Raw genomic sequence first — 22,500 nt, forward strand, 5'->3', positions numbered from 1 at the left:
AATATTTCCTTTTTTTTCTTTATTTATTTTTAATACCTGTGTTCTTTTTGTTTTTTTGGTTCCATTCGACATCCAACAAACCCATTACATAGTACGAAAATGATAAAGGTCGCAACATGCGACCTTTAAGCCGTGTCACAATGATGACATGGCATGTTTATGTGTCATGATTTAAATTGGAAATTAAAATATTTAACTTATATAATCTATTATATACCTTTCAAAAAAAGGTAGGAAAATCTTAATATCCTAATTTGTTTCCTTTTTTACATTGATTACCTTATTTATATATTTTTATAGTAAAAATATTGAATTGATAGTAAAAATATTCTGATGACACATAGCCTACGTGGCGCCTATGTGTACCAATTAAACTGCGACACGTAAGATTGCGACAACTAAATGTTGTCGCAACTTGCGACCTTTATCATCACCCTACATAGTATTCTTTTCTATTTCCATATTCCTCGTATAGTAATATCTCAAAAAAGGTGTATTTTGTTTTGCTTTGTATCCGAACTCCCAAGTAGCTTAGTGCGTTAGTTATTGGATTACATTAGAAATGTACAACAATTATATTTCCTCACCCATTTCATTTGTTAATTACATGTTTGTTTGGTTTTGCTTTATTTTTGTTTCTTATTGGACCGTAGACTATCACTTGACAACCACCTTATCTTTTCAGTTTGCAAGGTTTTCTTCATGTATACAAAGATAAGCTCATTTTAAAACTTACAATTCAAGTCAATAACCATTAAAATAATGTTCCCGCTGATTATGTGTAAAAGTGTCTAACCTTGTTTTTCTTCTCGCTATTTCTTTTATACCCTCTCTATATGTTATCAATCATGTTACTCCTGCTTAGTTTGTAGATGATATTCATGGTGTTGATATTGTTGTCTTGGTTCCCGTTCCCGCCTAGGATCCCATGAAGTTGGTTCATGAAAAGAAAATTTGATTTGGGTTTTTACGTGTTATTGGTTGTTATGCAAATGAATCAATAAATAAAATAGGGGGTTCATGGTTGTAAATTGTTGAATGAATCAATAAAATAAGGGCTTGTTTGTAAGTGTTATCGGTTCAAACTATTATGTTTCATTATATAAAGTATGTCTTTATTTTATTTCTAACACTATATGTCTATATACATCCCGTGCTAATGCACGTACACATTCCAAAATGTAGCATACAATATATAGTTAAAAAAACATGAATTACTACTTCGTATGTTAAGAGTATGTTCATCATATTTTTGCGCTTGGATGATGAAAATTTTGAATTAAGTTCGAATAGTTTACGAACTAGTTTTGTTCATTGGCTCCCTAGCTAGTTTTTAATGTCCATCTTCGTTCACCAAACTTTTAACTTGTTTTCTTTGTTTCAAAGCAGCTAAAATTTAGCGAACCAAACAAGTTCAACAACATTATGATAAGTCTGGATAAGTGTCTAGTTTTAGGTGCAAATGAAAAGGAAATTGATTTAGACACACTAATTAGTTGATTTTAGCACACCCTTTGTGAGAGCATAGAAAATTGTGTTATGCTCACATTATGTGTGTCAAATCAACTAAGTAGAATGTAATAATCATTTTCCAGATTGAAAGTGCTAGAAACAGGAGTGTGCAATATATAAGATCAGTTTAATTCGATATGAAAATCCGACGATTTGATCCGATATTTCAGATATCCGATCAAGCTTTAAGGTTTCCCACATTTCAGATCAGATATCCATAAAAAACATTCAGATTTTCGGATCAGATTTAAATCGAACTTTTTTCCATTTCGGATCCTAAATGTTCCCATTTTTAAAGTAATAAAAAAAACAGAAAATCTGATAATCCGATCCAGAATTTCGGTTATCCTATCCGATTTTAAGGTTTTGGATATTTCCGATCGGATATCCATAAAAAATTAGTGTAAAGCATGAATATATATATATATAGGTTCAAATTTTAGGATATATGTTTCAAAATATCTGATACAAAAATTTTGAAAGTTTGAAATTTCCGGATTCTTATTTTGATCACATTTTCCGACCCGAAAATTTTAAATATCCGAAACTTCAGATCGTATCCGATATCCAAAACTAAACGCCCCTGTATAGTTATAAATAAAGTCTATCTTTTGAGTTTAGATAGTCTAGTCCACGTGATACCTGAAGGATGAGACATGCAATTCAGTTTTCAAGAAAAACAAATTCAGTTCTCTAACTTGCTTGTTGATATATATTTTTCTGCTAGCTACTAAATTTCATGTAACAACTCCATCTATACTAATATATTAAAAGGCATTGCGAAAAAAAGTTTATGTGCCACGTAGAACTGTAACGCCCCGACCTCTAGATCACTTATTAAAGCATAATTAACAGCGGAATTAACCTAATTCGGTCGGGACATTACCTGCCGTAACTCCCTCTTGGGAATTACAAGGCAACTATCCATCATACGCTATTAAACTCCAAAATTAACATAATCATCCTTCTCAATTCCTTAATAAAAGTACGAAACTTAATTAGGAATCTTTACTTCAACTTGTTACAAATTAACATTAACTTAGGTGAACTTGGTAATAGTGAAATCCTCGCCACTACTCGTTTCCGTGGTCCCCAGCAGTACCTAAAACGGAAAACAAAACGGTGAGCCGAAGACTCAGTAACAAGTTACCCTAGCATCGTAACATCATTTCAATTCATTTTATTTAATAAACAGGGAGAATAGAATATAGTAAGACATTTAATAAATCAATATTTCAGAAGCATCATTCTAAAACATCATTTCAGGAACATTAATATTAAGAATATCATTTCAGGAACGTCATTTCATTAATCTTTTTCCTTTTAACAGTATTATTCTGGTCGTCAGGACTTTACAGGAAAACATGGTAGGACGTCTCCTACGAACAGGGGAAGCCAGTGCTTCATAACAGGGGGAGTCAATGCTCCATAACAGGGGAAGCCGGTGCTTCATTTCAGGGGGAACCTTGGTTCCATATTAGGGGAAGCCAATGCTTCTTATCAGGGGGAACCTTGGTTCCATATCAGGGGAAGCCAGTGCTTCTTATCAGGGGGAACCTTGGTTCCATATCAGGGGAAGCCAGTGCTTCTTATCAGGGGGAGCCTGGGCTCCATATCAGGGGAACTTGACCAGTTCTTACACTTTCATTTATCATGTTTACATTTCTTTTAATAGAACATCAATCAGAAAAATCTCATTCATTCAGGATATTTCAGTAAAATCATTAAATCTCGTTATTTCGTAAAATCATTTCTTTCAGGAATAATAATTCATTAAATCAATACTTTGCATAAAGCTGCATTATCATAAAATAATTCAATCAAACCATACTTGTAATCCCGCAAATCATAAAACATCATTATAAAACATCAATAATTCATAACATCACTCATAAATACATTTCGAAGGGATTGCGGGTACTAGCAATAACCGTTACCTCGACCGTAGTTTTTATATTCCATGTCCGATGGATCGTCCTTCCTGAGCCCCGAGTTCAATTTCTTTCAAAATATTAAATTATCGAGTTAGTATTAAATCGACAAATAATTATAAAATCGATATTTTATAAATATTAAGTTTATAAATAATGAATTTATAAATAACGTATTTTAATAAAAATATAATTTTATAATTTAATGAAAATATTATTAAACGAAATTTTAATCGAAATATATTTATATATTTCATAAATCGATTTTCATGAAAATATTATTTAAATTTCATATTCGATAAATAAAGCTAGTAACTTATTTTAGGAAAATCAATAATTAAACCTGAAAATAATAAACAATTTATTAGTAAATAATAATAATTATATTATAAAAAAAAATGTTTAAAACATGGAGATTAATAAGTTACAAAATCTGAAATAGCAAACTAGTTTCTTACCAATGCCCAAATTAGAGTGGCCCAATTAAAATATGGGTTTGGTTAAAGCAATAAAATCAAAGTCTGTATTTGGTTTTTGGTTTGTGGAGGTCGACCAAAAGAGAGAGAGGAGGGTGAGAAACAGGGGAAGCACGAAACAGGGGAAAGCAGGGCACGGGGGAGGAGGAAAGGACGGCGGCGACTGGGTGGACCAGAGCTGCCGGATTTCGCCGGCTAGGTCGACGGTAGTGGGGTGGGGTTCGCGGCGGAAGAGCCACGAGGAAAGTGAGGGAGGTCGAACGGAAAAGCAGGGGAGGTTGGGGGTGTTTCTGGGCGGTTCAGGGCGGCGTCTCGCCGATTATTGGGGACGGAGGTGGGTTCGCATAGTGGAGAGGGTGGCTGGGAGCGGTGGTGCGACGCTGGTGGCTGCGGGTGTGGTATAGCGAAGAGAAAAGAGGGAGAGGCAGGGGAGTGCGAAGCGGGGAGGGAGCAGGGGAGACGGTGGGGTGATAGGTGGTGGACGGTGGTCGAGAGGTGTGGGACGGAGGTAGACAGTGGGGGCAGTGGTGGTAATCAGTGGTGGCCACGGTGGTTGTTGTGGTCGTGATGGGTGATGGTCCGAATCAGAGGAACAAGGGAAGGGTGAATTGAAATTGGTTTTGTGGTTTCTGATCTTTGAAATTAAAATTGTGAGATGTTGAATATGTAGCTGAAGGAGTGGAGGAAGCAAATTTGTAATTTGCTATGAATGGAGACTGAAATGAGGGAAGAAGGAAGGAATGAAATTTCCTCCTTACATTGTACGTGGAGAGCAAGGAAGAGAAAGATGCCAATTTGTTCCTTAGGGGCATTTTGGTCATTTCACTTAGTTAGGAAAAATTCTGAAATTTCTTTGCTATATTTAGGAATTGATATAAATAGGAATGTTTAATTAAAATCAGATTTTCAAATAATTTTTATAAAATATCGATAGCAATAAATTAAATTTTCGAATAAAATAAAAACGTTCCGAAATTATTAAAAATTCGAAATAAACAAGATTTAAAAAGGTAGTTTAAGCTCGTAAAAAAATTAAATTATAAAATCTGAAAAATAAATAAATCGTGTAACGATATTAAAAACTTAATCGCAATACAACTTCGTTAATTAAAATAAAGTTTGAAATTAAGATTTAAAACGGTTTTAAGCTAAATAAAAATAATTTAGCATAATTAATCAAGCTTTAAAAATTCGGGGTATTACAAGAACTCTTCTGTTACGCCACATCATCCACTCACCAAGGCTATGTGAAGTTGTTGATAACCAAAAATCAAGGAAAAATTGACAAAGACAGTTCCAACTATGGACGTTCATCTTTAAAAGGGTCCAACTACAAATTATTACTGGCAGGTCCTAACTAAATGGGGTGATAACTTTGCGTGGGCCTTTTAACCGGATACTGGTTAAATAAGTTAAAGTGTTTGATTTTTGATTTTATATTTAATTTACCTTTTTTTCTAAATAATTTGAGGGAAGAAATAGGCTGGCACGTGTTTTTATTCTCCATCATCCATTTAGTCCTCCAACTCTTTCTTCTTCCTATTCCACTCACTCCTCTGTAAGAAAATACCCTCACCACCAGTCCACCACCACTCCCACCAGTATCTCGATCTCCTCCTCCTCCCTCTTCTCCTTTCTGTTTTCTCTCTCCTCCTCCTTCCTCCTTTTAATACCATCCTTCATCGGTCCTCTTCGCTCTTCATCAGCTGCCTTTTTTTCTCTCTTTAATTAGTTGATTTCAGTGGTTTATTGGGGAAAAATTGTGTGTCAATTGGAGCAAAATTGATTACTTTTTGCGGGTTAGTGTTTTCAATTTTTGGGATTTTCAACCCAATTCATAGTTTCGGATAGAGGTGGATGTTTGGGTGACAGGGTGGTTCGGTGATCATTTTGCAAGCCGGAGCAACAAGTTTACCCTGACATCGGTGAACTGTCAGGCTTGTTCTTTCCGGTGAACTCGCTAAGCACGCCGTTTCTATTTTACTATCTCTTAAATAAGGTTTTAGTGTTCTTTTCCGTTGAATTTGGGGGTTTTATGGTAGGAATTAGGGTCTGGGTTGTGAAAATTTGAGAGATGTGGGATTGAATCAAGGTGGTATTTTGTTCTGTTATTGAATAGGTTTGGTAATGATGTATCTAATCTTACAGTTTAATGGAAATGATTTTGTGAAATTCATTGTGTTATTTTATTTTCTTGATCACAATTTTCTTTTGAATTTTGTTTCTTAAATTGCCAATGTTTCTTTTGCAGTAATGAAATGATCAGATTAGTTAATTTACAATAATCCTATGTATGTCTCGACTTACATTGTTTCTGATTATTATTTTTATTTTGTCTCGGCTAATTTTGTTAGAAAATGGTTAGCATTAATCATGGTAAGCACAATCCACTGTTTTTCTTTCTTAATTTTTATATTGTACAATAGAATCAAAAATAAAAATTGTAAATGAAAGTATATCATGATTTTCTGCAAATTATTTTATAAATGAGTGAATAGGTGAAAAAAATATAAAGACGAAAAAAAGAAGAAGGAATGAACAGAGCATTACCAGCAGCAACAGTTGATTTTGTCGAAGAAGATGAAGAATAAAGAAGTTGGGGGTCTGGGTTTTCATTTAAAGGGGAAGTGGGTATTTTAAACGGGTGGGTTTTTATTAAATGGGTGGGCATTTTTTAAGTGGCACGTTTTTTTTTAAACAACCCGACACGTCATCAAGCTTTACTTACGTAACCGGTCATTTCTGGAAAAGGCCCACGCAAAGTTATCACCCCCTTTAGTTTGGACCCAATTGCTAACTGCTGTACCCGGGTACAGCCAACTCTGGCTGTACCCCCCAAAAATGACGCGCTCATATTGTTTGTTCATTCTTGTCGACTGTTTGTTCTTTTTTATTGTACTGTTTGTTCATTCTTATTGTACTGTTTGTTCTTTCTTGTTGTACTGTTTGTTCATTTTTGTTGTACTGTTTGTTCTTTCATGTTGTTTTTTAAATTCATCATCAAATTTTCATAATTGTTGTATTTTTTGTTCTTTCTTCTAGAACTTTATGTTTTTTTTAATATTGTTTGTTCTTTCTTGTCTATTTGTTTGTTTATAATAATCATATGGTTAATGACCATAATTAAACTCTTCATTAATATTTTATTATTTCTTTTTGTATTGTTTGTTCTTTCTTGTTGTACTGTTTGTTCTTTCTTGTTGTTTTTTAAATTCATTCATCAAACTTATTGTTGTATTGTTTGTTCTTTCATGTTGGCTTTAAAATTCATCATAAAATTGTTCATAATTGTTGTATTGTTTGTTCTTTTTTCTGGAATTTTATGTTCTTTTTTATATTGTTTGTTATTTTTTGTTGAATTTTTTGTTATTTTTTGTTTATTTTTTTGTTCATAATAATTATCTGCTTTATTGTTTGTTCTTTCTTGTTGTATTGTTTGTTCTTTCATGTTGGCTTTAAAATTCATAATGAAATTGTTCACTTCATTGGTCTTTTATGTTTTTACAAGCGCCTATATTGTTTATTTCCCAATAAATAAATAAATGTTCATTTCCAAAATAGTAAATGTTCATTCCAAATAAATAAATAAATGTTCATTTCCGAAATAGTAAAAGTTCATTTTTGTAGTTTATTTCCAAATAAATAAATAAATGTTCATTTCCAAAATAGTAAATGTTCATTCCAAATAAATAAATAAATGTTCATTTCCGAAATAGTAAATGTTCATTTTTGTACCAGTATTTGTTCTTTCTTGTTGTATTGTTTGTTTTTTCATGTTGGCTTTAAAATTCATCATAAAATTGTTCATAATTGTTGTATTGGTTGTTCTTTTTTCTGGAATTTTATGTTCTTTTTTATATTGTTTGTTCTTTTTTGTTGAATTATTTGTTCTTTCTTGTTTATTTGTTTGTTCACAATAAATATATGTGTTCATTTCCAAAATAGTAAATGTTCATTCCAAATAACTAAATAAATGTTCTTTTTCGAAATAGTAAATGTTCATTTTTGTAGTTTATTTCCAAATAAATAAATAAATGTTCATTTCCAAAATAGTAAATGTTCATTCCAAATAAATAAATAAATGTTCATTTCCGAAATAGTAAATGTTCATTTTTGTACCAGTATTTGTTCTTTCTTGTTGTATTGTTTGTTTTTTCATGTTGGCTTTAAAATTCATCATAAAATTGTTCATAATTGTTGTATTGGTTGTTCTTTTTTCTGGAATTTTATGTTCTTTTTTATATTGTTTGTTCTTTTTTGTTGAATTATTTGTTCTTTCTTGTTTATTTGTTTGTTCACAATAAATATATGGTTAATGTTCATAATGAAATTGTTCACTTCATTGGTCTTTTATGTTTTTACAAGCGCCTATATTGTTTATTTCCAAATAAATAAATAAATGTTCATTTCCAAAATAGTAAATGTTCATTCCAAATAACTAAATAAATGTTCTTTTTCGAAATAGTAAATGTTCATTTTTGTAGTTTATTTCCAAATAAATAAATAAATGTTCATTTCCAAAATAGTCAATGTTCATTCCAAATAAATAAATGTTCATTTCCGAAATAGTAAATGTTCATTTTTGTACCAGTATATTAATGTTCATTTTAAACAACACAAAACGACATCGTTTTGGATGGGGGTACAGCCAGCTTTGGCTGTACCCGGGTATAGCCAAAAATTTGCGGTTTGGACCTACCAGTAATAATCCGTATTTGGGACCTTTTAAAGAAGAATGTCCATAGTTTGGACTGTCTTTATCAATTTTTCCAAAAATCAATGCAACAAGGTTTGAACACAAGACCTCAAGTTTGGATAAAAACTCTCACTACCATCTTAACCAACCACTAATTGCTGTTTACCCATGCACATTAATTTATAAATACATGTTAACCTTAATAAGTCTAAAACATTTAAATCTTATGTTACTTTTAATTTCTTATAGACTATATTGGATAAAGCATTAGGAAAACCATAAATTAAACATGATATCATAAGTCTCGTAAGCATCAAGTATAAAAATGCCTTGCATATATCTTGATAATTTGAATCACTTCGTTCCACTAATAAATTAAACGAAATGTAAAATGATCTAATTGAAAAATTAATTGTCATGATAAATGACGCAATGTACATGTGTGGTTGATGAACTTTTAAATCTTTTCACTTTTACGGACTACACGTACTTTGGTCAAATATTGAGCTGAATTGAGAAGAATCTCCAAGTTTAATTATTCAAAGTAGCAACCGGAGTATCCGCCCGAGCCACACACTATTAATATATTAATAAGTGATTTGGAGGTTACGAATACTTTTTAATAAATGCTTATTTTCTCATTCATGGCATGATCATTATTCATTAGAATTAGTACGAAGTTATTTTTTTGTTATGTGATAATATATGTATACAATAATTGACTTCTATTTCTGCTTAGTACTACTTTCAAGTACTTGTATGTTTTTATTTTTATTTTTATCAAGAGCTCGTGTATTCCAGTCTCTTAACCTTAGCGCATGATCATAAGAATTTTTACAACGTTTTTTTTTGTTATGTGCTATGTTACTTAGACACGAGTGTGGGTGTCGTGCCTGACACTCCAATTCAAATATTTGCAAGCATTCTGACACGATTAAAGGAGTGTTTTGACTTGTGCTTTAGACACGGCTCCCATACAAAGTGTCAGATTAAAGAAAAGCGACACATACTTTTTATAAAAATAAAAAAATAGTTGTTAAATTTATATACTTTCTCCGTTTAGGAAATATTGCACCATTTGTATTTTACACTATTCACACTACGACTTTGGCCATTTTTTGTGATTCGTACGTAAGGAAATTTAAGTCATGTGGGGTCATGTTAGATTCGTATCGATACATATTTTCTAAACATTAATTTTTTATAATTTTTACTTGCACACGATTTGAGATGATAAGAGTCAAAGTAATAGTTAGAGGAGTAAAAGTCAACCATTGTGCGATATTTCCGGAACGGAGGAAGTATAAAAAAAAGAGGAAGACTAAAATATTAATTAAAGTTACTCAAAATATCCAAATGCAAAATTTAACAACTTAAACATAAAATAGATTATCTACAACATAAAAAAAAATAAAGCTACTAAAAAGTTTAAAGTCTCAGAGCATAAAAACTACTAGTCTTCTGTTTCACTTCCAACACCAGCAATAGCTCGTTCCGAATCAGGTTCATTAAGGGAGAGTTGCGCGATCTCGCAAACTTCAGCATCCACATCAACTGTTCGCAACATCAAGATGATGTCAGTTGTGACAATAATTTAAAGGCGAAAGATTGGAGGTGGGGAAGTGAAGAACCATAATTTCCCACCAAACAATATGTCCTTCATCATCTCGGGAAACAATGACATGAGCTTGATTGAAAGGAGGTGCCTCGCTAGAAAATGCTTCGTACTTCAGTCTAACATGTTTGAAATCATCTGAATTAGGAAAGAGACGCCCAAAACATTCATTTCTATTGTTGGAAACCTCTTCGTCTTCATTTGGGGAAACCCTTGAGAATCTCGTTGTGCTACACTTAAGCCATCGGGTGCTATATAATCTTATCACAAGGGAATGTGCCAAACAATGCAAAGGGGTACAACTTTTATTCCACCTGCTTTATAACACACTATGAATTACATCAAAAAAAATCAGATGTGCCAGCTAAAATGTCTTTTCCTTCGTGCTCGGAAATGTAAACCTTGATTCTTTCGATCATGGTATACCACATGTCGCACACAAGATGCAAAACAGGTGCATCTTTATCTCCCACACGAATCATCTCGTATATAGGTTCAACAAACTTCAAAAGATAGTCAAGATTGCCCCACCAACCATCACTTAAAATCTTTTCTTTGTACTCACACGCTTTAATATCAATCGGATTCTTGGTAGTTCTAAATAGAACCCTAGCTAAAGTCGGAATTCATTAACATTTGTTCGAGACCTTCCTTCACTTCTTTCATGCGTTCTGCAACAACGTAATGGCTCACAAACCTTGTTTCGGCCACTGACAAGAGTTCTAACTTAGTGTGCTTACGAAATATACTCTTTACCATGTTGTGCGTGGTCACAAATTTTTTGATTTCCTTTACATCTGTACACATATTCTTCAGCCATACACACTGATCAAAGTGGTTAGATTTCTCAGGCGTTTCACTAATACTTTTGAATGCCAGATTGACACAATGCACCACACATAGTGTCTAAAATATACGAGAATATTTATATTCAACAATGGAACCTAACAAGGATGGGGAACACATAATTAATAAACAAACAAGAACAGGAGAATTCAATGGATACAATAAGATAAATGGAAAAGAGAAAAACGATACATGTTGCTTTGAAATTAGGTCCATTATTAGTAACAAACTGGACAACATTCTCTGCTCCCACTTCTTCAATAGCCTTAATGAATACCTCAGACACAAAAGTACGATCCTTGCGCTTTCCAGATGCATCAACAGAATCAAAACACAACGGATGTACCAGATGCACCCATGACGTTTATTATAGGCCTACTAACCACATCCGACCAACCATCAGAGCATATAGAAACCCTTTTTTTTTACCCAAGTATCTCTTATAAGCTACAATAATAAACTAATATGGGGTTTCTCTTGGGAAGGCAAGGTTGTTCTAAGTTGAATATAAGTGGGGGGAACTTACCATCAAGACCATTGTTGGCTAAATTCGTACAATAACTCCTGAAGTAGGGTTTCTTGCAAAATTAATTGGGAGAGAAGCTGAAATAAACATCCTGGCACACTGTTTATCAAGATCTTCCCTATCTTTGGCTTTGAAAGCCTTTTCAATAGAAGATCCAATATGACCTTTTCTATTCTTAGGTTGTTTCAAATCAATTCTGGAGGAAGAGAAAGATATTCTGACCTTTGTTGTTCCTCTACCTTTGAAGTCAACTTGCTGAGTGCAACTCCATCCTCTTCACGCTTCAATTCTGCCTTAAGCCCATCATTGACCTTTGTACAAGCAGTGGTTCCTCTCCCCGAAAAATGAAGTAAATGACCCTTCACCTTATAATATGAGCTAGTTACTTGCTTGCTGCAAAATTTGCACTTCCAAACTTTGTTTCCACCACTCTCGAGCGTCGTGTTGCGGGTCTGGTCGTTTGGACACCGATACCCACCGTTCGACGAAGTGTCGGAGTAACATAGGTTATGTGATAATATACGTATTCAATAATTGCTTCTGTGTCTTCTTAGTACCACAATTTAAGTTCTTGTATGTTGTTTTTTTAATTTTTTTTTATCAAGAGCTCGTGTATTCCAATCTCTTAACCTCAGAGCATCCACATTTGAAGAGAGTTTGGACCTGCTTGCAAATAATGACAGGTCTTAGGCCTGTTTAGTTCTCCTTATTTCAGAACCGTATTACTTCTCTCAGATCAGATTAGATCAAATCATAAAAAATAAGTTCAGAGTTAGAGTTGTTTCTTTGGAAAGCAAAGTTGTTTGCCACGACTTGGCCTTTCAATGTCAGACGTTGTAGCTTGAAAAGGTAATGTTTCTGATGAGGCAAGCAAAGCTACTGAGGTTGTAACTTGTCATTGTTTGTGTTACGTGTAGAAATTGTACAGAGTTAAGGGATGATTGTTTCCTCTGTTTTACAGTAATATCTTACAACGAGCAATAACTCATTTTCAAGGCAATAGATGTTTCCCAACATTTAAAACCTTGTAAGTACTATCTACCAATTGAAAAATGAGATTACGATTGTTGACTTCTCTTCTAATCAATACACTTTATGATCTCAAGGTTGAAATCATTAAACGATATCAATTCTTAAGACGAACTAAATTACTCTTTTAATATTCTTTAAACAATTAAAGGCCTAACACTAGCTAAAGACAACATATTGCACAATTAGTGGTTGAAGTTGATAATTTAGATTGTGTTCAGATTTGATGAAGCGTAGAATTGGGTAAAGGTGAATGTGCTCATCCTGCTTACCTAATTAACATCGGTTAAGATATACTAAAACTTTGGCTGAACGGTGAAGGTAGAAAATGTGTTTCGAGAAAAAAGTTAAGCGGCGGACTAGCTTATAAATTGAGGTGTGACGCAGGATAATCACATCAAAAGAGTGGTATTCCCACACCCAGGGGCGGATGCAGTGTGTACCATTGGTAGACACTTGCACACCCTGTTGGCTGAGGTTAAAACAATTAATAAGCATCTAAATATCACAAAAGTAGTATGGTCTGTTGGATAAAAAATCCTAATGATATTCGCTATACCCCAAGTTCGACACTAGGCTACCAACAATTAGTAGTTTGTTTTTTTTCTCAACAACTTCATACTTGTTATCGTTAGTTTTACTAATATGTTAAATTTTTTGCATACCCTATTTCCTCGATAGCTTGTTTATGAGTAGTGAGTACAAATGTACAATAAGCAACATTCATACGCGTCCATACTCTAATTCGCGGTTTTTGTCACAACGGATATTAGAGTACTAGCTCGGGGCCTCGGGATATGGGGCAGTAGGCTACCGTAAGTTGTCCATATGCCAAAAAAGAGTAAACTATACTGGAGGTCCCTAAACTTTGGCAAAAGGAGCAGTTAAGTCCCTCAAGTTTCAAAAGGAGCATTTTAGTCCCTCAAAATGGATGGAATCAGCTACTTTTGTTAACACCGTTTCATTTTCCGTTAAGTTCAATAAAATAATATTAAAACCGCTTTAAAGAAAAGGAAAATTAATTTACACGTGTATAAATAAATGAAAACAGCTGATTTTAATTATGACTTAGCTTTTTCAACTTACTTAGCTTTTTCATATGGCTTTTTCTCCATTTACACGTTTCACCCTTTATATTCCCTTTTCTAGGTTTTTCCACAACTCTTCCTAATCAAATCGAATTTAGTGAGTAACCCAAGCAAATTTACTCTAAATTTTCAGCAATTATCGCCATAAACTTCAGCTAATTGTTGTTCTTCCACAACTCTAAAGTTTCAAATTCTCTTCTCCCAGATGTCTGCTACTACCACTAGTTCTTCTTCTACCTTTTTCTCTCTCTTTCTCTCTCCTCTTTTATTATGGGATACTGTTGAAAGTGATCTTTGAAGGTGCACGATTATTGTGATCTCAAGCTCAAGTTGATAGATGATTGATGGTGATCATGATGAGGATCAACGATGATGCAGAGTAGCAGTGAAGAAACCAATCAACCATGGGATTTTTCCCTACTTGCAGCCACGAAATACCGAAGAAGAAGAGGAGTAAACTAAGATGGTTCGAGACTTTGAGTAAGAATTAAGAGGCGGAGGAAATTAAACCCCCTTTCAGGAAATCAGCCAAGAGGTGTCCAGAGCTTGGCTAAGCCCACTTAGAGGCTCCGATTGAAAATTCGGAGTCGGGCCCTGTTGTTAAGGAACATCCAGCAAGGTGCTTTGTTTTTGTGGTTGTGAGTATTGGTTCTCGATCGATTTTGCATTGTTGTTTGATCCACAAAGTTATGTTAGCTAGCTAGGCTGTTGATAAGAATATAATTGAAAGAGTATGGTTGAGCAGAGTACTAGTAGTCGTAGGCTCGTTAGATTTCATGTATGAGTTGCTGACTTGCTGATTAAACATGAGATTGAAGATGATGATGATGCATGGAGTTTATGGGTTTGAGCTCGGATGAATTTTACCGGAAATGTAAGTTACTTGGGTGTGCACACAAGGTGTTTGATAAATTGTCTCTGAGAAATGTTGTTGATTAACCTATGCTTGTTGGGTGTGTTAATTTGGGGATTTGATTAGTAGGAAGCGTTGATCCATTATTTTATTTTATTAAGTGTTGAATAATTTGGGTACAAATGGCCTTGTTAAATACTTTGAACTGCTAGTTTTTTGTAAAAAGCTAACTTAAAAGGGTTTCCCTTTATTTAATTATTGTTAATATGTAAAAGTAACTGTTATTTTGTCCTTTTCTGCCTTTTATATTAATTTGCCTTTATTTTTAATTCATTTAACAGACGTTAGTAACAGAAGTCAAAAAGCAGCGGTTTCCATCCATTTTGAGGGACCTAAATGCTCCTTTTGAAACTTGAGGGACCTAACTGCTCCTTTTGACAAAGTTTAGGGAACTCCAGACCTATTTACTCTGCCAAAAACAAAAGAACCGCCAAAGATATATACCCTCGATCCTATTCTCTTGGATGCCAAAATAATTCCTCCCAATTTTATCATCTTCACGTTCTTCAATATCAATAGCCACACGATTTCATTTTGTTTTCTCCCAGATTTTATCACTTTCAGATACCATAAATGCATTAATTCCTCAATTTTATTCGCCTTCTGCTTCATTTCAGGTAAATAATTCATTTTTTGTTGTTGTTGTTGTTTTGTTTTAGAATCATTTGCAATTTTCAAATCGATTCTCTCGTTTTATGTTAAATTTTATGATTTCTTTTACTTTTTTTAGTTGAATTCGAACTTCATTTTCAAATTTTACGCACTATTTTTGATTATTCACCCAGTTTTGCGGAAATTGATTTCTGTTCAATTTCCCGAATTTGAGGATTGATTGATTGATTGATTTCATATTTTAGGTTAATCTCTTTGAAAAATGGATCGTCTTAGTTCCCCAGCACGTCTAATGATAGTTTCAGATCTTGATCATACTATGGTAAGATTGGTTTAATCAGTTGAGTTTGATCAAATTCTGTAGTTATTGTATTGAAAATGAGTGATTTGAATTTTTAGGTTGATCATCATGATGCTGAGAATCTCTCTCTTTTGAGATTCAATGCTTTGTGGGAATCGAATAATCGCCACGATTCGTTGCTGGTGTTTTCAACTGGGAGATCTCTAACCCTTTACAAGGAGTTGAGGAAAGAGAAACCCATGTTGACTCCAGATATCACAATTATGTCAGTTGGCACTGAGATAACATATGGTAAATCCATGGTTCCGGATGAAGGTTGGGCCAAAATTTTGAGTCAGAAATGGGATAGGGATATAGTTAAAGAAGAGGCAAGCAAGTTTTCTGAGCTCAAACCTCAGGTATAGTTTGCTTATAACTTGTACTAGTAGTTTTTAGCTTGCTGAATTCCTGCTTGAGTGGAGTAAGTCTCTTAGTTTCGCTTATAAACTCGTACGGAGTACTATATTGCACTTTTGCAGCTTTTTCTTGTATTAGTTTTTCTTATCACTGGGTACTAGTTGTCTAAGCCTGAGGTATAATAGTTTTGCTTATATTGTTTGTTTGGTTGGTCGGTTGGGGGGGATTCATTTGATTGACCTGTTTTCGTTCTTCATTCTGAAATGTTTAATTTGTTAAGAAAGGTTATGTTTTCATATTAGTTTTATTATATGAAAATATTACACTGTATTTTATTATTTGAGGTTAAGTTTGGTGGGTTGGCTGGAAAGTGATTTGTCACTGGAAAAAAAGGTCCATTTTTAGGAAGTGGTTGTTGTTACCTATAGATCAATATTCCTGCCTGTCCATTTTAAGTAGTTAGACATGTAGGAAAAGTAGCATAAATGAGATGGAAGAGTCTTTCTCCACGCTGATTATGGTCTGATGGTTACATGATTTACATTTTTGGGTTTCTAAGTTTCCAAGTAAATGCAGGCTGAGACAGAGCAACGACCACATAAAGTTAGCTTTTACGTTGAGAAGGAGAAAGCGCAAGAAGTGATGAAGGTTCTTGCCGAGAGATTGGAAAAACGTGGGGTAATACCTATTAATATTGTTGTATTATTACTAAACAAGATATGATTCAATTTTCAATTTCTGTTTTGCGTAGAAAATTAAGGATTTCTTTTGTCTGAAAGTTGTGGTTTTACTGTTCCAGTTGGATGCCAAGATAATTTACAGTGGAGGAATTGACCTGGATATATTGCCACAAGGTGCTGGAAAAGGACAAGCCCTTGCTTATTTGCTTAAGAAGTTTAAGTCTGAGGGAAAACTACCCACCAATACCCTTGTGTGTGGTGATTCTGGAAATGATGCTGAGCTCTTCAGCATCCCTGAAGTTTACGGTGTCATGGTTGGTAGCTAGATCACTTCTTTTATCACAATTTCAGATTAACCGAAGGCAGGTGTAGTGACTTTTGCTGTAGTGAATGTATGTAGGTTAGCAATGCTCAAGAGGAATTGCTGCAATGGCATGCACAAAACGCAAAAGGAAACCACAAAATTATCCATGCAACTGAAAGATGTGCTGCTGGTATAATACAGGCTATTAGTCACTTCAACCTTGGTCCCAGCATTTCTCCCAGGGATGCTATGGATTTTACTGAATTGCAGCTGGAGCATGTGAACCCAGGCCATGAAATCGTTAAATTTTACTTGTTTTATGAGAGATGGAGACGTGGTGAAGTTGAGAACTCTGAGTCATACTATGCAAGCCTCAAATCAGTTTGTGTATGTTATTTCCTATCCTCTTTTTAAAGTTTATTTTGAAATTATCCATGGTTGCTATGCTGTACTTCCGTACTGGTCAATTGGTCATGCATGCCTGCCATTTTTCTTTATGCTAATTTACAGTATCTATGACAATACAAGTCTCTTTTTTGTCTTTCCTTTGTGGGGTGTTTCTGAGGTAACTCGCTGACTCTACATTGTAACCCTTTTCTTATTCCAACTTCAAAGTGCTAGTGTCCTTTGTACCTTGTTTAACAGAATTGAGTTTCACCTTTTCTCACTTGTTGCAACGTTGTTTTAGTTGACTAGATTTCTTGATGATACAACCTTGTACATTCATTCTTTCCAAATTAGAGCATGAGTATTATATTCTGTTGCAACAAAATGCAAAAAGAGAGCTTGTGATAAATGGATATGCTCTGTCCTTTTGTCTTCAATCTACAGCTTAAAGTTGATTAATCTTATAGGTATGCTTGCTTTCTGGGGAAAAAAAGTTTTGTACATGGGAAATGTTGGTATAAAGTTTTTGTTGCTGAAATTTGAAGGCTGATGATGAGATCTACAGAGTCCATGTTATGAAAAATTAAGTTGGTAATGCTTTTGTTTTTCTTCAGACTTTCAGAGTGGTATTGGCTAAGCTTTCTTTTAACTGAGAGTGGACTGTTTTTTATGCTGTGTTTTGTCTCAGAGCTTCTTCTTCAATAAATGTATTTTAAAGAAGCAGCAGGAGAGCAGTGCCATTATAGTCCAAAGTTGGACAGCTTTCTTGTAAATTATGCAAGGCAGAAGAAGGTTTTGCATTATTAGATATCTAAATCTTATTTTGTTTTGGAAAAATTGTTCTTCTCATAATAAACCCAACTATAAATTATTCTAATATAATCTCAACATTAGGGTGTGTCTTCCCAAAACAAACCGATTTTATAATCAACTTGTTGAACCAGTAACTTCTTCTTTCTTTTTTTCTTTTCGCCCCTCTCCCTGCCCCCTTCTTTGCCTAGCCACCCTTTCCTTTGTCTGCCCCCAACCACCTACGAATCCATGCCAGCCCAAACCACACTCTCCTTGTCCAGCCAAACCACGCCCTTCACAGCCCTGCCCCAGCTACATCCAAGTCTCATTCCATCTTGCCGCCTCATCTCTCTATCCTCCTGCCTCCAACACCACCATCATTCATACCTCGTGCCCGCATCAACGCCACCTAAGACCACCAGATACAACACCATTTCGCAACATCACTTGGTAAAATTTAAAGTCTGAAATCATCCCATAGCGTAGAGTCGTGCGTTAAATTGGAAATTACTTCTTACCTGCGACGATTGGAGTCGTTAGTTAAGAAAGGTTGTGGGAAAATGAAGGTAGATTTTCTGAGAAAAAATATTAATTTGTGACAATCACAACTTGCCACATGGCCCATGTAACCTGCTAAATCAGATAATTTAAGTTATTGGTTTATTCTGGGAAGGTACTCCCCATAGTCAGGATTATACTAGATTAATATTATTCTTGGAAGAAACAGCATAGTTGGTATTGTTTATGTGAATTTTTCCTTTTGTCTCTGATAAAATCTATTATTTTGACATGGTTTAGTTTACTTATATTCCTGTGTGTGTAATGATTTCTTATTGCATTAAAATCACAAGATTTTTGTTTTAATGCTGTCCTTTCCAGGTACCTTATTTCCGATTATCTGATATTTGCTTGTTAAACTTGGACAACATAAGTGCTTAAAGAGTTATGGTACATGTATATGTAGGTTCAGGAATAATATGCATCTGTAGTCTTTTTCGTAAATTTTAAGATTTTTTCCTCTTTGTGTTTGGCTGGTGGTGGAGAAATATCGAGGACTACTTTGTAGATATTCACTTTATCTGTTATAGTTGCATCTGTTATTGACTTCTATCTTCTGTATTAGATCTGGGACAATGCTTAACTAGTTTGTTTAGCAGTTGTTCTGAACAGGGTCGTTAAGAGTTAAATGGAAAAACCAAATGGTTGAATTATGTCTTAAAGTCGTAGTGGATTATTATTTGTCGTCGTGTTATTATATGCGTGTGAATCCTTCCAATTCTCTGTGTTTTACATCCAATCTCATTCTTGTTGCATTATTACAGCATCCTTCAGGGGGTTTTATCCATCCATCTGGCGAGGAGCTCTCTCTTTATGACAGCATAGACAAACTCAAAAAATGCTATGGAGATCGTCAGGGAACAAAATACCGGGTTTGGATTGATCGCCTTTTGCCAACAAGGATAAGCAATGATGCATGGCTTGTGAGGTTTGATAAATGGGAAACATCTGGTAAGACCTTTAAATAGTATATTACCTTGCAGTCGTAAACTTTTTTTACTTAACATATCTTACTTTACATGCTGTTTTGAATCTTTCTTAGGTTTTCATGTGACATTTATACTTGTATATTTTAGTGATATCAGTGAAGTTATTTTCTTCGATGAAATACTTCCGTTGGGTTAGCTTCACAAAGAACTTGAAAGATGGCAGGAACTAAGACTTGGACATTTTACTAGTAGATGCAAATTTGTTGCATCTTTAATTGTTTACATGTGAAAGAAATAGAGGTGGTAAGCAACTCGGTCAGGTCTGGTTTGGGTCCTGTAAACTTCATGAGAGAATTAGGGTAATGTGGGGCCGTATGGCATAGTAAACTGAAGATTAAGATGAGCCTATTTACTATCACGAAAGATGTATAAGTGACTAAAAGCTTGTATACAGTTTGGGAGTGTAAGTTAGGGTGATTTTGTGGCAGGTGTAGAATCTTTGAAATAGCGCCTAATTTGAGGGAAGTTTACTAACTATGATTCAGACAGCAGGTTGCCTTAATGTGACAGAAGAACAGGGTTGCCTGCAAAAGTTTGTGTTCTTTTATTGTTTCAGATTACTCCTTTGTATTGCATTGCTGCTTTGGTAGCATTTGGTTTGAAGATCTTAGAGATAAACTCCCCCGAGATGTACTTCCTCCATTCTCTTTCTATGGCGACATATGAGTTGTCACGCTTGCAATGCACAACTTTAACCATTAATATATTTAATTGTCGTCTAGTAAAAATAATAAAATTTTGATATTTTTGAAGTATATATCGAGACGAATACAAGACCCCGCATTACTATATTTTTGCTTACGTGAAAATCACAATAGATGGTGAAAGAGAGGAAGTATTCGTTATGTTCGCCTGATATCGTTCCATATTTCAATAGAAAAATAACGGAGGAAGTATTATTATATTCGCCTTATATCATTCCATACTTCCATTCCTTGCTAGTTGCTACTACCATTGATTCAGTGTTGAAGACATGATTCTCAATGTTAGAAATGGAATTGACAGGTTGACCAACGTGATAGTGAGATGCATAGAATTTCCCATTGGTTTTCAGGAATGGGGCCTGATTTAGGGCATATGTGTTTCAGACCTATCCTCACCCTGTAAATCAATAATTGATTAGTTAAATTTTAAAATTGAACAAGAAATGGGAAAAGTGAATGTGTCTAGTAGCCTAGTTCCCTGGTATAAGTCCCTGCTCCCTAGTAATGTTTAGATGTTCAACTGTCAAACTCTCATGGAGACAGAACCTCTCAAGGCCCCAATCTGTATTGTCTGTATGTACATGGTAATGCGGTATCCATTTTATGAAATGAACTTGCTTGTTTCAGTCAAGGTCCATATGAAGAATTTTAATAGGTTATTCCCAGGATATATGCTGGAAGTCCAATTTTCTTTCTCGGGCGTGGAGAAGGGGTGTGGGAGGGGTTTGCAAGCACAAATGGAGATTAGTTTCTTGTAGTGTACGTATCTGTTTATCCACGGAAGACTTGTGAAGTGGAAATGAATGGTTAGATTGTCTGTTTCAGACTTCAGTATCAGAATTTTCAACAGAGGAAGGGATAGTTTTCTCAAGTCACTTACTTTTAGTGGGCCTCTGCTTGCATTTTCTAAACCCTTTGGTTATGATAATACATTCCCACTCTTTCTCACATTTATGTAGCAATGTAGCATGAATATCAAGTGAATTTAGTATAAATGACTTCCATTCTACGACCAGCCTCCTACATTGTGGTGACTCCAGAACTATAGAAAATCATCCCTTCAGCTTAAAAAAGTATATGCTAAATGGGTGAGTGATCCCATTATATGTTGATTTAGTATAGTTATTTGCAATTCCACCTCTCATGAAAAAAGAAAAATGAACTCACTGAAGTTTATTGCTTCTATCATGCTTGCTCTTATTCTGTTCATTTTGCTGATGTGCGATATCTATTCCTAAGCCTCATGCAATTGTTGAACTCTGTCTGCAATGACCCTAGTGTTATTTTTCAGATCATAATTATTAAAAAGATTGCAGTAGGTTTTTATTGCGAGTCTTGTGACTCTGGCGTGTAAACAACACTTCAATAGACCAAGCTAAAGTACCACCTGAATCTGAACGTCCTTATTTATTCCTGAAATATGATCATTTCATGTCAGGATGAGAGCTGCATTTAGACCTATAGATTGAGCTACTCCCTTTTTTCTTTTCATTTCATTTCATTTCAAAGCAGTTTATTCTACGAAGAGCTTCTTGTTTTGTTTTGCGTGTTCTAACAATTGGTTTTGTGATTTCAGGTGAAGAGCGCCAGTGTGGTGTAGTTTCAACTCTATTGAGATCTAAGGCAAGTGCAAGGCTCTAATATATACATTATACATTATACCCATGATCGTGCTAGCTTTGCTAGTTGTTTGAGTTTGACCGGTTTATTTTGCAGGTTGCCGACTCCTTGAGTGACCTCTTATGGGAGCATGTGCATCAAACATGGTTGGATGGTTATGCTGCCAAGGATAACAACTCATGGATGTTGTAGGTTTGCCCACCTTGTGCTGGATGAGGCTAAAATCTGAGGGGTGTAATTCTTTTGTAAAACCTTGACATTGTTTTAGCTATACGATGAATCATGAACGTGCCGTGATCATTGTCCTTAGTAATAAATATGTTTCGCGACATGTTAAATTCTTTACAATGCTCCAACAGATTATACAAGATACATGTTAATAATTACTAACCTTGTGTAACGTGAATTGAGCGATTACCAGCTTACTACAATCTCATGTTTTTTTTGTTAAACTGTTTGATCAAATTAAACTAGTATATGTTCGTGCATTAGCAGCGAATTTCTATAAAATTCTTATTTACAACT

The 22,500-nt window shown here is 34.5% G+C and overlaps 1 protein-coding gene across 1 annotated transcript; it reads left to right on the top strand.

Annotated features, from left to right (window-relative positions):
• The first annotated feature begins 15,055 nt into the window (after window positions 1-15,055).
• Window positions 15,056-22,427, top strand: LOC110798139 (sucrose-phosphatase 2). The gene is made up of 9 exons (XM_022003291.2): window positions 15,056-15,249; window positions 15,490-15,566; window positions 15,644-15,943; window positions 16,518-16,619; window positions 16,741-16,935; window positions 17,022-17,312; window positions 19,427-19,613; window positions 21,932-21,978; window positions 22,072-22,427. Exons 2-9 carry the CDS (start codon window positions 15,507-15,509, stop codon window positions 22,165-22,167), a joined length of 1,278 nt encoding a protein of 425 aa, XP_021858983.1. The 5' UTR covers window positions 15,056-15,249; window positions 15,490-15,506; the 3' UTR covers window positions 22,168-22,427.
• The last annotated feature ends 73 nt before the right edge of the window (window positions 22,428-22,500 follow it).

Source organism: Spinacia oleracea, chromosome 6 (genome assembly GCF_020520425.1).
Source record: "Spinacia oleracea cultivar Varoflay chromosome 6, BTI_SOV_V1, whole genome shotgun sequence".
Lineage (NCBI taxonomy): Eukaryota > Viridiplantae > Streptophyta > Magnoliopsida > Caryophyllales > Amaranthaceae > Spinacia > Spinacia oleracea.